The 16,142-nt window shown below is 40.0% G+C and overlaps 1 protein-coding gene and 1 long non-coding RNA gene across 13 annotated transcripts in view; one reads left to right on the top strand and one right to left on the bottom strand.

Annotated features, from left to right (window-relative positions):
• Positions 1–10,516, bottom strand: part of LOC143678246 (uncharacterized) — a 65,417-nt gene extending 54,901 nt beyond the window's left edge. The window contains exons 1-2 of the long non-coding RNA XR_013173122.1: positions 10,381–10,516; positions 9,932–10,063 (exon numbers count right to left, since the gene is read on the bottom strand). This is a non-coding gene — a long non-coding RNA (uncharacterized LOC143678246). The remainder of the gene's footprint in view (positions 1–9,931; positions 10,064–10,380) is intronic.
• Positions 10,517–10,541: 25 nt separating this feature from the next.
• USP40 (ubiquitin specific peptidase 40) overlaps positions 10,542–16,142 on the top strand; it is a 163,478-nt gene continuing 157,877 nt past the window's right edge. For 10 of the 12 annotated variants that reach the window (XR_013173121.1, XM_077155459.1, XM_077155460.1 and 7 more), the window contains exons 1-4: positions 10,574–10,681; positions 11,702–11,919; positions 13,274–13,341; positions 14,579–14,692. Coding sequence is in view for 10 of the 12 variants with exons in the window: in XM_077155459.1 (XP_077011574.1) it covers positions 11,721–11,919; positions 13,274–13,341; positions 14,579–14,692 (381 nt within the window). In the remaining 2 variants the exon portion in view is untranslated. Of the gene's footprint in view, positions 10,682–11,701; positions 11,920–13,273; positions 13,342–14,578; positions 14,693–16,142 lie in introns of those variants that run through there. The other 2 variants (XM_077155463.1, XM_077155466.1) reach the window with 2 other exon arrangements.

Below are 16,142 nucleotides of genomic sequence, written 5' to 3'. Positions count from 1 at the left end.
CAAAAAGAGATATGAAAAGATGCTCAACATTGTTAGCAACTCGGAAATTAAAATCACATCTTAAATTACATCCCTATTAGAATGACTAAAACTTAAAAGACCGCCCCGCCCTGTATGTGGAACAGCTGGACCTCTCCCACAGTGATGGGAAGTGGTACCATGCTAACAGCCACTTGGCGGGTGTTTGGCAGTTTCTTAAAAACGTAAGCATGCACCTACCATGTTATCCAGCCACACCACTCGTTGGGATTTAACTAAGAGAAAAGAAAGCATACTTCCATACAAAGACCTGTATATGAATACTCATTACACTTTTTTTTTTTTTTTTTTTAGGTGCATGGTCCCAGAATCGGACTTGGGCTCTGGGTTTCCTGCACGGAAGGCGAGCATTTTACCACTGAACCACCTGTGCACCCTCATTACATTTTTATTTGTGCGGTTTGGCCCAACAGCTAAACTATCGGGGACCCTCTACTCCTCAGCTTCTCACTGCTTGCTAGACGACACTGCCGCACGCAGAAAAGGGGCTCGAGCCGGGGGTCTGGGTCCAAGGGGCGCGCGTAGGAGACCTCCCTGTGGGTCTAAAAGACTGGAGGCCGAGTCAATCAAGGCAGGAAGCGAGGTAGCTTTATTGTTGGTAGACGCTTATGCCAGGGCCGCCAGAAGCTAAAGACCACGAGGCTCAGCGAGCCCTAGATTATATACAGTTTGAGGAGAGGCGGAGTTAGGGCGTGGCCTCCAGGGGAGGGTAGCCAATCACACAGGGAGGACGGATGAGTGACTGTGACCATAGAGATGCTGTTCCTGAGTGTACTTGTAGCAGTGGATGTTGGGCAGGTGGAGGACTAAGGAGAAGGCCAATAGGGTTAGAGAGACAAGACTGCATCATCACTAGTCGCTGGTGAGGCTTGTAATTCAGAGGCTTAGAAGAACCGGATGTACCAAAATGGCGAGGGAGGGAGAGAAAGAGACTAAGCCACCAGGCCAAGAATAAAATTATGCCACAATTTATAATATAAAAAACTGGAAATAGCCCAAATGTTCATCAACAGGTGAATGGATAAACATACTGTGGTCTCTCCAGCTGATGAACGCTTCTTAGCAATAAAAAGGAATGAATTATTGACACACCACCACAGGGTGAGTCTCAAAATAATTTTGCTGAATAAAATAAGATGGACACAAAAAGAGCCCATACTGTATAATTCCATTTAAATCTAGATAATAATTCTAGAAAATGCAAACTAATCTATAAAAGCAGATCAGTGGTTGCCTGGGGAGGAGGGAGTGGGGGAGCAGTGGTGGAGAAGAAAGTGTGATAGGGAAGGCAGGATGGGGGGATTATAAAGGGGTCACAAGGAAACTTTGGGGAGTGGTTAGTGATTTTGATGGTGGTTATTTTTTCATAGTGTTGACATACGTCAAAATCTATCAAATTGTACACTTCATATGGGTGTGCTTTACTGTATGCTGGCTTACCTCAAAAAGCTGTTAAATACTGCTAATTAATCAGCATAAGTACAGGCTTCATTTGATTCTAGTATTCCAAAATATTGTCTTATCCTTCCCACCTTGGCAACCACTGGCCCACACTGTGCAGAGATTGCAGTAATGGGTGTGGAGGCTGGTGCAAGGTTGATGTCGGTGGCTTTCCAACTATTTGGGCCAGGACCCATGGTAATAATTTACAGATGCCATGACAACTCAGTGCACAAACATGTATCCATGTATCTGGAAGGTCCTCAAAACACCCGTTACCTGACTCTGATATTTTCTATCCAATTCTATTTTAATTCTTTCCATCAGCTTCTTCTTTTAATGCTGATGTCAACCCCCTGAATAGATTTCATAACTGCGCTGGTTTGAAACTGTTATGTATCCCAGAAAAGCCATGTTCTTCTAATCCAATCTTGCGGGAGCAGACCTATTGTGGATGGGGCCTTTTTTCCCCCAGCGTCAATATTTATTAAGCATTAACAGCATTACTAGGTACAAATAGAGCGTACAGGAAACATTGTCCCTGTTACTGAGGAGCTTACATTCTAAAAGAAAAAAAATACACCTCTTTTAATAAGGTATTTTTCTTTGGTTATTAATGCAAGGTACTGAGGAAATAGTCTGTAGGGTGAGCTTTGGGTATAACTTAGACCTATTATTATCTAGAGAAGAGAGGAAGAGATAAAGGCAGATAATCACAGACCATTCAAGATAGGTAGGGCTTGGTGAAAGATAAACACATCTCATAAACTAAAGAGAGATTTGCTGCAGTAAATAGGACGAGGGAAATAGTTGTGGGATGCAAGCAAAGGATGTAGGGTGGTATCTTAGATATTGGGTGGTGCCAGAAAGGCCATGAGGCCTTTTTCCAAGTACACAGCTACCAGGTAGGGATGGGTGGTGAGGAGACAGAAGAAGGCTAAAAAAAGGAGGGTAATCCTGTGCACCTGACAAATAGAAGGAATAAAGATCAAAATAAAAGGCAGGCTACAAGAGTATCAAGAAATGCTTAAAAACCAAAAGTGGAAGCACAAAACTTATAGTTAATGCTACCCAAGCTCATGATGGCCAAGAACATTGTGACTTTTGGCTTCTTAAGTTAGAATATGTCATATAACAAAAACCTAAATGAAACACATGACTGTTATCCAATTGACAGGCCTCTCCAACAGAAATTGATTTGGGAGGGAGGGAGGGGAGGAGAGGGGGAAAGGAAAATGGGACATGGCTGGGAACAGTAGTTATGTGAGTAATATTTCTGTCATTATGATAAACTTCTTATTAAACTTGGTAAAATCTCATTAGCTACCAAAAGGGAATATGGAATAAATTTCCGAAAATGTACAATTTCTTTTAGAGAAGTTTCAGAACCAAAAGACTAATTTACATGAAAAGCTGTAGAGAAAGTAGTTGAAAAGTCGATTCATAAAACTTTTACTCCACTTAATCAACTTTAATATACATCTTCTTAACAAGCGTGCTGGAATTGTTCATGAACATTTCATAAGACATTAAACAAAGCTAGCCATCATCAAGTTACTTCCCTGTTAACTATTTTTACAGCACATGCACATTAGGCAAGTATCACAAAAGCAAAAACGTTTAAAAAGTTAAATGCATGGGTTTTTTATTTTACTGCTGTGCTTGATATACATGAAGTAATAAATATCAAGAAACACATTTTTACTGTGTCATTACTTGTTCATTTATTCTTAGGTTGCCTAAAACACTTAAATACAAATAAAACGAGTGTAGCAAAAAATAAAGAAAGTAAACAGCAGGTAACTTTACAAACAATGGAATGTGAGCCATTTCTGCTCTTCTCCACAGAAAACTGGGTCACAACTTTGTCTAAACGAATACTTCTGCATTTATAGTCAAAGGTGCATGTTGAGATCGTGCATTCCACAGATACACATGGTTCAACATGTAATATCCATGGGCTATTTCTACCACAGCCTCGAAAGGGCTCCAACCTTAAAGTAGCGTGAGTCCTCGAGAGTAGGGCCGAGTCCCTCTGGTGGCATCAGAATGGTGGGATTGGGCATTTTCCATAAGTGTGTGACTTTGGGCCACTCCCATAAGGTCGTTGTGGGGATTAAACATGAAGATAATGTGAACAGCAGAATACTTGGTAGACGTTAAAGAATAGGCAACAATTCTGTATGCATGTATGCATGTGTGTATGTATGTATTGTGATTTGGGTACAAGGCTTAAGACTTGGGCCCTTACATTCTGATTGCTGGTTGCTATTATTGCTGTTGCTGTTATGCCTGCTTAATAAAAATGGCCCACATTTGTTCTTCTGAGATAGACAGATGGTCATTAAAACTGACACTGGTATTTAGAACACCTTGTCTTTCCCTAACTACTTATCCTCCTTTAGCAGGTAGTTATAAGGTTAGTGAAGCTTGCATGGGACTGAGGTCACCCCCTCATTTCCCAGTATCTCTGGAGCATACGAAGAAAAGGACAAGGTGGAGAAAGAGGGGAAAAGGAGGAGGAGGACAAGGAAGAAGGAGGAGGAGGAGAAGGAGGAAGAGGACGTGACAGCAACAACTGACATTACTGAGCTAATTGTGATGCCTGAAACCATTTTACATGTTTTATTTGTATTAATTCATTCAACCCTCAGAGCAACTATGAAAGGAGGACTGTCTACATAAATGGCAGGAACCTGAACATGGCTCCTTGTTAACAAATTATTCAGAATTCCAAGCAGAGCATTAATTAAAAAGCGGGGCCATTTTGAGTGTGGGATCCTGTGTGACTGCACAGGTTGCATGAGCATGAAATTAGCCCTGCCTACAGGGAAGTTACTATTATTTCCATTTGGGCAGTTCTTTTGTTTTTGTTCAATTGACAGAGATGACTAGAGGTTCCTAATCTTCTGAGAGTTTGCCTATTCTGCCCATCATTTCCTCAGTGCACCAGTGAGGCATTTTTTCAAACTTCCTCTGCTGGGAAAAATTTGGTGGGATTTCACACTCGAGATCTTTGCTTTCCCATCTTGACTAAAAGGGGGAAAAGAAGTGTAACAATAAAGTATCAGTGGCAGAGAGGTTCAAATAGAGTTAAGAGGCTACTCTGGAGGTTGCTCTTATGCAAGCTTCAGTTAGACCTTGGTACCTATTGCAACCTGCCAAACCCCAACCAGAACTATACCAGCCAATCCTAGAGAACACCTACAGCAATATATACGATTCCATAAGGGTTGCATGCACTAGAGTAACTTTCCAAAAACATACAACTCCAGATGGGTCTCTGGTCCAGATAAGCCCTGAAACCTAGAAGGCCCAGCCTCTCCAAAACTCTCTCTCAGATAGTTCCATCTCCCTACCCCATATTAGTGGTAGACCCTTCCAATATGAAACAGTTAGATTGGCCGTAACCCAAACACCCCTAAAGAGAGGGATGGAAAGATCAAAGGTGATGGTGTAATTATACAGTGAAGATAGGATTTAACAAATGAATATGAATGCTGAATCATTAAATTGATATTTTAGTTTCCAGTATCTTAGAACAGCTAGAAGTAAAAACCTAAAATTGTGGAATTGTAACCCATGTCAAACTCTGAAATATGTTCTACAACTAACTGTGGTGCTGTGCTTTGAAATTTATTGCTTTTTTGTATATATGTTATTGTTCTAGTTTGCTACCTGCTGGAATGCAATATAGCAGAAACAGAATGGCTTCTAAAAAGGGGAATTTAATGAGTTCCTACTTTACAGTTCTAAGTCCGAGAAAATGTCCCAATTAAACAAGTCTATAGAAATGTCCAATCAAAGACATCCATCCAGGGAAAGATACCTTGGTTCAAGAGGGCCAATGAAGCTCAGGAAAGGCATTTTCCTTCTTCATCTCCAAAGGTCACTGGCTCGTGGACTCTCGGCTTCATGGTGCTGCAGCATTCTCTGCTCTCTCTGATTTTCCTTTCTCCAAAATGTTTCCTCTTTTGTAAGACTCCAGAAACTTATCAAGATCCACCCAAAGGGGTGGAGACATGTCATCACCTAATCTAACCTAACAACCACTCTTAATTTAATCACATCTTCAGGGAGATTATCTGATTACAGTTTCAAACATACAGTATTGAATAGGGATTATTCTGCCTTTACAAAATGGGATTTAGATTAAAACATGGCTTTTCTAGGGCCCATACATCCTTTCAAACCAGCACAGTTATTTTTCATGAAAAAAGAAGGAAAAAAGTCAATTGTGATGATAAAAAAATATTTAAGCCTTCTAGCCTCCTATATTCTGGAGCAGCTAGAAGGAAAAATCTGAGAGGACTGTATGGTAGCCCATGACAAACTCTGAGATCTGTCCTGTACTTCTTGTTGAAGACTGCTTTGAAAACTATTGCTTTTTTATTTCTTTGTTTTGTATATATGCTATACTATACAATAAAGAAGTTTAAAAAATAATAGTAACTACACCCATGACTAGAACCAATTATCCCTTTTATCCCCCACCAGGACAAAACAATATACAGCAGTTTTCTTTGCTTAGACTTGGAAGCAGTTTTAACACTGGCCCTTGGGAAGCCACTATGTACCAAAAGTACTATACCAAACATTTATAACTTGTTTAAAAGTTCCACATCCCCATATTGGCCACTTCGTATGAAAAACAAATAACTCTCTAAATGTTAACTCACTCTGCTCCCCTAATATTAAACATAAAAACCACATAGGAAATACAGAAATTCAAATAGAAGTAACAAAAATATGTCATAAACCATAAATAAAAAATTATTTGTGGGACAGCATGGATGACAAATGGTCTATTGTGCAAATTTTAGAATGAGGCAGACAAGAGTGGGAAGGCCAGTAAATTTTCCCCTCCTTCTCCTGCTTCAGTTTTGTCTCCTTGGGTATTTGATGTCCACCATGTCAATTTGTCTCTCAGAAATTGCATTATTAGCATGTTGTCTTTGTATGACTCTTCACTTAATGTATCAAGTTCAGCAATGGCTTCATCAAAAGCCTTCTTTGCAAGACAACAGGCTTTCTCCAGGGAATTAAGAATCTCATAATAGAAAAGTTAAGGGCTAGACCCCTTCTGATAGGATGCGGTTGTTGCATTTCCTTTCACTGATTTAAATGCTTATTATTCATGGGATGACTGTGTCTCATGACCACTCCAAGTTGAAAGGGAGCTTTACCCCCTACAAAACTGGGGGGTCCGTTAGGAAGCAGAGAATGCAGATTGGGTAGGCAAGTAGCAGTGTCTGCCACAGTCTTTGTCTCAATCATTGTAATGCCACCAGTGCCAGACACATGAAAGGTCCTAAAAATACATTTTTAGAAAGAGGAAGGGAAGAAAGGACAGCAAAGGAGAAGAGATGAAGGATGACAGACATGCAAGCAGTTGCTTGGCTTTGGAGAGGTGAGACAGAATCAGGGTTAAGCGTCTGGGCCCTGAAGCCTGACCATCAGAGTTCAAAGTTGGGTAACTTTCTGTCTAAATCGGGAAGAACTTTATTACCCAGTAGCTTTTACTTCATTTCTACGATGGGAATGTTACTAGTTCTCACCTCATGGGATTGTTATAAGAATTAAGAGAGGTGGTGCTTGGAAAGCCTCTTCATTTGCCAAGAGCACAGCAAAGGCTCTCAACTTGTTTTTAAAGCTTTAATTAAATGAATTAGTTTAGATATCAAAGATTAATGCTCTTCTAATTAATTTAATTAACAAAGATCATCAATCTTTTAAATTTAATTAATTTAAATCATTGAGATTAATAATCTTTCTTGTGTAGCACCTCACATGGTGGGACTACTTGGGTAAAATCATCATTGTCCAGTGTTTGACCAACAGCTTTATGGGCTCAACTCTAATTTTCAGGGGAGCAAATGAAATAAAGAATTAAAAAATCCATATACTGAGGAAGAACAAAGGATTGTCATTACTGCAGGATGCTGAAAAGATGGTAATTAATATTTTAAAATTTCAACTTATGTGTGAGACTAAAGCAAAAAATGCTTATTTGGTACAAAATTTATATTTTGACTAGTGCGTTTTCTAATATAACTTATGTAGATAGCTTGGTTGAACACCATAAGTACATGGAACCTTGGATAGGACATGAGATTTTGTTGGTTCTTCCAGAGTGATGGCCCAATGAATCCCAGAGTGATCTGACCAGTGAGTAGAAAAGTATTTGTAAAGTCCCCTTCGGGGAATGGTGAGAACAGGGGAAAACTCAACCTCCCCAAGATGAATTCTTGATATTCTCACAAGCAGTGCGGACAACCAAAGCTATAGGCTGAGCCCCCAGTCTTGGGGTTTGTTCACATGAAACTTAACCCAACAAAGGATAGGTCAAGCCTACTTAAAATTATGCCTAAGAGTCACCCCCAAGACAGCCTCTTTTATTGCTCAGATGTAGCCTCTCTCTCCAGCCAACACAACAAGCAAACTCACCACCCTCTCCCTATCTACGTGGGACATGACTCCCAGGGGTGTGGCCCTTCCTGGCAACGTGGGACAGAAATCCTAGAATGAGCTGAGACTCAGCATCAAGGGATTGAGAAAACCTTCTTGACCAAAAGGGGGAAGAGTGAAAGCAGACCAAGTGTCAATGGCTGAGAAATTCCAAACAGAGTTGAGAGGTTATCCTGGAGGTTATTCTTATGCATTAAGTAGATATCACCTTGTTATTCAAGATGTAATGGACAGGCTGGAGGGAACCGCCTGAAAATGTAGAGCTGTGTTCCAGTAGCCATGTTTCTTGATGATGATTGTATAATGATATAGCTTTCACAGTGTGGCTGTGTGATTGTGAAAATCTTGTGTCTGATGCTCCTTTCATCTACCTTGTCAAAAGACGAGTAGAACATATGCAACAAAGATAAATAATAGGGGGAACAAATGTTAAAATAAATTTAGTTTGAAATGCTAGTGATCAATGAAAGGGAGGGGTAAGGGGTATGGTATGCATAATTTTTTTCTCCCTGTTTTTGTTTTATTTGTTTTTCTGTTGTCTTTTTATTGCTTTTTCTGAATTGATGCAAATGTTCTGGGAAATGATCATGATGATGAATATGCAACTATGTGATGACATTCTGAATTACTGATTATATATGTAGAACGGAATGATCAAAATAGGAATGCTTGCATTCACTTGGTGTTTTTTTGTATTTAAAAAAATAAATAATAATAATAATAAAATCTATATGCTTGTATGATTAATGATAATGCAATGGATATTTGTTAGTGTTAACTGGTGCAGAGGCTCTAAGAGCAAATAAAGCACAACCCTTGACGTAGAGATACTAACAAAGTGAACAGTTCTGACTATGCCAGAGACATGTGCTATAAGAGATGTACACATCATCCTGAAAGCCTAAAGAAAGAAAAGATCACCCCTTTTTTCAAGAGATATGGTACATTTCTATGCATGAGTTAGAGTTTGAGATGGGCTTTTGTGCTGAAGAGGATCAAAAGGGGGATGTGGATGGATAGACAGGCCTTGCCAGAGGGGACAAAATGAACAAAACCACAGAGGCAAAAAGGTACATTGAACGTGTGGAAATACTTTGGAGAACTGGTAAGCAATGAGAAATATGTTACAAAAAAAGTGTCGAGACCAGGTTATGGTGGAATAAGAATGTAAAAACAAAGAATTTTTACCACACCAACTGGGAACCACCGAAGATTCCCCAAGACAAATGTGAGCTCAAAGTATAGCCTGGATGAATCTCGTGGAGTTATGCAGCAAAGGTTGGATAAAAAGGGAGACCATTAAAAAACCACTGTCCTAATGCAGTGTGACAACGAGGGTCTGATGGGAGGAGAGGAGTCCAGAGAAATGGAAGAAGCATTACCCAGGCAATACTTTCCGTTGCAAATGGTGGATTCATGGAAAAAAGACAAAGTTTTAAAAACAGTTCCAAGACTTCGATTCTGGATAATGGGGAAAATGGTGGTGTTAAGAGGTCATTCATTTAACAAACATTTATCAAGACACTGCTATGAGCCAGGCTCTGTTGAGATTGCTGATATACAGCTGTGAACGAGGCAAAGCTGTGTCCTTAGGAGTTAAACTTCTGGGAGTCATTCTTGGTCAGGGTAGGGAAGCTTTCAGAATGCCCACTGTTAGGATGAAAGCAGACGAAGCGCATGAGGCAAAGGCGAAGCAGTCAAAAGGGCAGAAAGAGAAGCAGTCGAATAGAATGGCATGGAAACCAGGGAGGAGACTCAGAAAGGAGGAGGCTTCTGGGGGGACACCTGGCAGTTAAGACCGATGAGAACTGACAACAGGCTATTCCCATGGTCATTTCCTCGTATGGACACTTTGCCTCCCAGCGGTGCCCTGGGAGGTGCCAGTCCTTTCTCTATCAACACTTCCCAAACATTCCAGCCACATGAATCTTTTCAAATGTTTCAAATGCAAATTCCTCAAGAAGGCATCCCCTTCCAATTTTACCGTTTGTTATTGTTCTCAAATCTTCAGCTGAAACCAAACGACCTTCTTCCTGTCGCCTTCCTTCATTTCTAGATGAATGCTGGAGATACCAGAAGCTGAACCCAAACAGGCTACTGAAATAGTCCACTGAAGCTGAGAAAATGGGCAAGAGTGGATAATATGAAATATTTTTAATGTATTATTATGTATGCTACTTACAGTTGGTGGAGTCAAAATAAACATTGAGGAGGTTATAAAGGTTGAAGGGAATGTGGAGCATTTCCCACAGGTTTTGCCCTCAGCGTTCACTTGGGAAATGTCTCTGCGGGTACTTCGCAACCTTGAAGCCCTACCCAACTGTTTCCCATGTTTAGACACCTCGGGAATTGGCCCTTGGAAAAGGCAGGACTTTGTACACCATACCTCTTTGTATACAGGGGTATAGATTGCGAATAGCAGTAAATACATACCTAATAAGTGAATGAACGAGGGCCGGCCAAGCGAATTCAGGGACCCACCTGAAGACACAAGAGCTGCACTCCCGCCCACACGCCTAAACGCTCGGGACCAAGGAACTACATTGCCCATAAGGCGGCGCGCGACGGCCAGCGCTCCCGCGGTGCATCCTGGGAGGCGTGGACCACACGTCCCATAAATCACGCACGCGCCTGGCTGCGGTAGGGCTCACCCCTTGCGAATATGGCGTTCCTTGGTTGGGTTGTGTTCGTTTTGTTCGAGTATTTCCCGGGGCCGGGGTCTGGGCTTTAGGCAGTAAGTGGGTCGGCGGCCGGTATCCCGTGAGGGACGTGGGCGGTATAGGGATTGCGTTGGCGGCGCCGTCTGAGGTGGGCGAAGCGAGACGCAGTTCGGGCCTTCCCGGGGGCGAGGTGCTCTCCTGCTTTGGGTTCGCGGTACCTGGCCGCGGGGCCTCTCCCTCGACGCGGTGGTCTGGAGGGTAGAAGGACCCCGTCTTCGGCCGTCGAGTGGGGAGAACAGGATCGGACCGCGAGTTCGAAGCTGAATTTCGGAATTCCGTTTTTGCTTTGTCTTCTGAGAAACAGGTTGAAAAGGAAAATCATTGGATTCCAGAGGGCTTCCTGTTATATAGGAACTGGGTTGGGCACTTATCAGTCCACATTTCAAAGTAATCCTTTGCCATGTCCCAGTAAGACGTTGAGCAGGTCACCTTAGGTTCCCAAGGATAACGCTTGTATCATGGGATACATATTGGAGGACTAACAGGGTCGGTGATTGTAAAGACTTCTTAGTGACCCTGCCCCGGCTCTAAGTTATTTATTTAACTCTCTTAAATGCCATAGTCTAGTACGAAGTACTGGGGAGTGTGAGAAGCGGAGCTTAAGTGAGTGCTGGTCCCAGAACATGTCAATTCGCACGATTTAGGATTGGCGTTGCCATCCTGACAGTGTACTAGGTGTGAGCAGTTTTCTTCTTCTTTAGCGATGTGTATACGTCTTTTTAAAGGTAACTGTCATTTATTGTGGGCCAAACCCTTTCCTTCATTATGTGATTTAACTGCTAAAATGGCCTTGCTTGATAAATGGTATCCCGCTTTACATACAAAAGGTTAGGTTCAATGACTTGGCCGGTATCATGCCGGTAGGAGCCGGACAGGAATTAAATAAAAGAAAAATTGTGCCTTGTTGCCTCCAAAGCCCAAACTAAGGAAGGACTTGAAATAGATACCTTTAAGTATAAGGTTGGGAGGTTTGGGTAGAATTTTTTTTTTTAAGTAAGAGCATTTATATAACATGACTTTTTTATTTTTTAAAGAATAGTACTTAGTTCCACAATGTTTGGAAACCTGTTTGAAGAGGATTATTCCAGTGTGCCAAATACTCAGTATGGAAAAGGGAAGAAATTAAAGACTAAAGCTTTGGAGCCACCTACTCCTAGAGAATTCACCAATTTAAGTGGAATCAGAAATCAGGGTGGAACCTGTTACCTTAATTCTCTTCTTCAGACGCTTCATTTCACTCCTGAATTCAGAGGTATGGTAAAATCCATGTATTTGGTTAGTAATCTGTACAGTTATCTTTACCGGAATTTATTATGCAAAATCAAAATTAGACAAAGACTCTTAAAGGTATATCCTGCAATACGCATTTATTGTTAGAAATATAAGACAAACTTTGGTAATTCTCTCTGCAGAGAAATGTGAAGCTTACAATAATAAAGGCTGGGCTCAAGAGAAATTTTTTTTTATGTTGTACTTTAAATGATGGGAATTGTAAAAAAATATATACTGCCTTATTTTTTCCTGTGATTACTAAATATTACTGTGATCACACAGAGCATATGTAAGATCATTTGAGGCCCAGGTCATCTTCCTCTCCAGTAAAGGGAATTGCCAGCCAAGAATACCGCTTAACATCTTAGTGTAGTTTGTTCCTGTACCCTAAGACCTGGCATGACTCCTAATGCTGGATGAAGAGGAGATTTAATTTGAAAGGGGTAAGGACTGGCAGAGAACTGGAGGAGAAGATTTTGGAGCTTTTTGAAATAGTGATTTAAGGAACAGAGCTAGTAGATAGGGTTGCACTGTACTCCCAGTACAAGTAGCTGAGAGTAGGGGAAAATTATTATAAAAGTCATTGTACAGTTTTGTGTTCCCATTCTTTTTTAGCTTTATAGTTCCGTTTTATAACATTTTAACAGTACTCACTAGAGCAGTGGTTTTCGGTGAGAAGATAATAGCTGTTCCATCCCTTCTCTCCCTGAAGTATGTAAAAGTTTCTCAGTAGGAGAACCTATCTGGTATGGAACAAACGTCCTACAAGAGTCATATATGCCCCATTGGGTAGATCCTGGATGAAATTTTTCTTGAGACTGACCCAAGGTTGCCAGCTTTTCCAAGTTGACTACTATCTACTCAATACAGAGAAGGCTTTTTCTTTTCACACCAAAAAAAGGAAGGGCATGATCACAGGGTAAAAGATAGCCGTTTCCATGAAAGAATCGTTGGCAGCCTTACAACGGTTGTATAAAGGTACATGTGTGACACTACATTTTCCTGATTTTCCTCATGTGGCTTTTAAGATCAACTGCCATATGAAGTGGGAAGCCATCAGAGATTTGTGATGTTACTGTTAATTTTATGTACATAACCTAAAGTTTATTTTCTTTTTTTAGATTTCCCATGCTGAAACCTTGTTAGCACGCCACTTTATTTTCTTAGTGGTTAAAAATAATGTTACAAGAAAGTATAATGTGTAAATTGATGGTATAAATATTTTATTTCTGAATCTTGCACTGATTTTATGTAATGTTAATTTTGACTTTCCAACACAATTTTGTAAAATGAAATAATGTCCTTTACATCTCTGATTCTACTTTTTTGTTTAGAAGCTTTATTTTCTCTTGGTCCTGAAGAACTTGGTTCTTTGGAGTGTAAGGAAAAAACGGATGCAAAGGTATTAAATCTGTTTTAAGGAGGTTTGGGGGAGTATTGAGACAGTGCTTTTTAAGGAAGGAATTAACGTCCATATTCATAGAAAATAATCATTTTTGAGATCACCAAATATGCTTCCATTTTCAGAGAGCAAACTGACCTATACCCTATTGGCAATGAATTTTCCTTCTGAAAAAAATTACTTTTCAAATATAATATTGCTGCCACTTTATAAACATATCTCACTGTCCACTGTGATTATTATTTCTTCTGTTGGAGATATTTACAAATCATTCCTATTAGCCTACCAAAACATTTAATGCACTTATTTGCAATGAAGTACAAACACCAATATTGGTATTCTGGAAATAAACTGAATATGAAATTGGCTTATTATCTTGGCATGCCACTGTGGTGAAATTTTATTTAAAATGCCAGTGTAATTATGGTCTTCCCCCTACTTAAAAATCTTAAATTCATTATCATTTTTGGAATAACATCTGTACTTCTTGATAGGAGTCTTTCATGATCCAGCCCCAAGCTTCTCAAACCACCTGTGTCACAAAGGACTAGTTTTGTGTTGTGTGATCATTTACAGATCATTACTATTATAAAATATAATGAAAATGCCATGGTGATGTCAGATTGCCATAAAGTTTCTAGACGCTTAATCTTATTCTGATAGTCCGGTCCTTAAACCATATTGAACCTGATTCTGAGTGGTGCTGCTCAGCCTGCCCCCATGCTATTTCTCCGGTCTGATTTATGTCCTTGACTTTCTCCAAACCCATAAGCAGGAATGGACTGGGAGCAGGCAGAAGGAAAATGAGGCAGGGTGCAACCAGCCTCCTAACTTTCAGTACTTCAGATATTTGTGACTGGAAAATTTCTACCTAAGGAGTATATCTGAGATATTTTAGAGAAAAAATAAACTATTAGAGATTTAAATTACTGTCTATAATCATTTGGGTGGTATATTAAGACAACTTGAATTTTTATATTGATCTCAACTATACTATGGTAAAAGAGAACATCCAGATAACAAACTTTTTTAACTGAATTAGAATTTTCAAAGAAGAACTGAATCTTAAGTAGTTCACACTTTTTAATAGGATTTTATGTAAATTTCTTCCTAAGTGAACTAAGTGATGTCAGACTAATAGGAGGAGGTATGAGGAAACAAGTATGCAGTTCTTTTTCAAAAGCCCTGGTCAGTATTTATAAGGCTTCATTAAGAAATGCATTTATTTCTCCTTCAGATTCGAATCATACCTTTACAGTTGCAGCGGTTGTTTGCTCAGCTTTTGCTCTTAGATCAGGAAGCTGCATCCACAACAGACCTCACGGACAGTTTTGGGTGGACCAGCAATGAGGTATGAAGGTCAGCTTCTCTAAGGAAAAGCTTCCAGCAATGAAGGAAAGAGTAAACACTGATTTAATATGTTATTTATCTAAGTTCCTTTATTTTTGTCTTAGGGTCTAAAGATACTATTTGTTTCCTTCTCACATTCTCACACTCCCCTTCCCACCCTTCCCAGCCCTTGGAAACCACAAATCTGCTTTCTCTCTGTGGGTTTGCCTGTTATGACATTTCACTTAAATGGGATCATAAAATATGTGGTATTTTGTGTCTGGCTTCTTTGACTTGACATATGTTTTTAAGGTTCGTCCATGTTGTGTAGCATATATCAGAACTTTATTCCTTTTGATGGCTGAAAAATACTCCATTGTATGGATAGACCACATTTTAACATAGATTTCCCCTTGGTTTGTTGTTGTTGTTGTTGTTGATGTTTTTCAGTCTGGGCAGGCTCTGGGACTCGAACCCGGGTCTCCAGCATGGCAGGTGAGAATTCTGCCACGGCACCAGCATTGCACTGTCCTCCCTTTGTTTTTTTAAACACTTTTTATTGTGACATATAACACATATGCAGAAAAGTAATAAATTTCAAAGTATGGTTTAACAGGTAGAGAGCAAGTTTCAAAGTATAATATGGGTTACAGTTCCACAATTTTAGGTTTTTCCTTCTAACTGCTCCAAGAGACTGGAGACTAAAAGAAATATCAATATAATGATTCATCAGTCATACTCAGTTGTTAAATCTTGTCTTCTCTGTTATAACTCCACTTTCTCCTTTGATCTTTCTCCCGATCTTTAGGGGTGTCTGGGCTATGCCCATTCTAACTTTTTCATGTTGGAAAGAGGTGTTGATAATATGGGATAAGGGATTGGAACTAGTTGATGTTCTGGAGAGGCTGGCCCCTCTGAGTTTCAGGACTTAACTGGCCTTAGAAACCCATCTGGAGGTTGTAGGTTTCTGGAAAGTAATCGTAGTGCATGGAATCTTTCTAGAATCCCAAATAAAGCTCTAGGTATTCTTTAGGGTTGGCAAGAATGGTTTTGATTAAGGGTTTGGCAAACCATGAATAGTAGCAATATCTAGCTGAAGCTTGCGTAAGAGTAGCTTCCAAAGTAGCCTCTGGACTCTGAATTCTCTCAGCCACAGATATCTTATTTGTTAAAGTTCTTTTTCCCCTTTTGGTCAGGAAGGCATTATCAATCCCATAGTGCCAGGGCCAGGCTTATCCCTGGGAGTCATATCACACGTTACCAGGGAGACTTTCGCCCCTGGATGTCTTGTCCCATTAGGAGAGAGAGTATTGCTTTTACTTGCAGAATTAGTCATGTATCTGTGTAATACAAATAAAAATGGATGTTCTGAAATATTAACCTTATCTCAACTTGTTTTGAAAAGTCATTCTGTCTGATCAAGGCTTACCTTTGGATTGCTTGATAAATCTTATGCTTTGTTAGCTAATATT

Source organism: Tamandua tetradactyla, chromosome 3, assembly GCF_023851605.1.
Source record: "Tamandua tetradactyla isolate mTamTet1 chromosome 3, mTamTet1.pri, whole genome shotgun sequence".
NCBI classification, from domain to species: domain Eukaryota; kingdom Metazoa; phylum Chordata; class Mammalia; order Pilosa; family Myrmecophagidae; genus Tamandua; species Tamandua tetradactyla.
The sequence above is the reverse complement of the archived record's forward strand: the minus strand, read 5'-3'. Positions and strand labels throughout refer to the sequence as shown.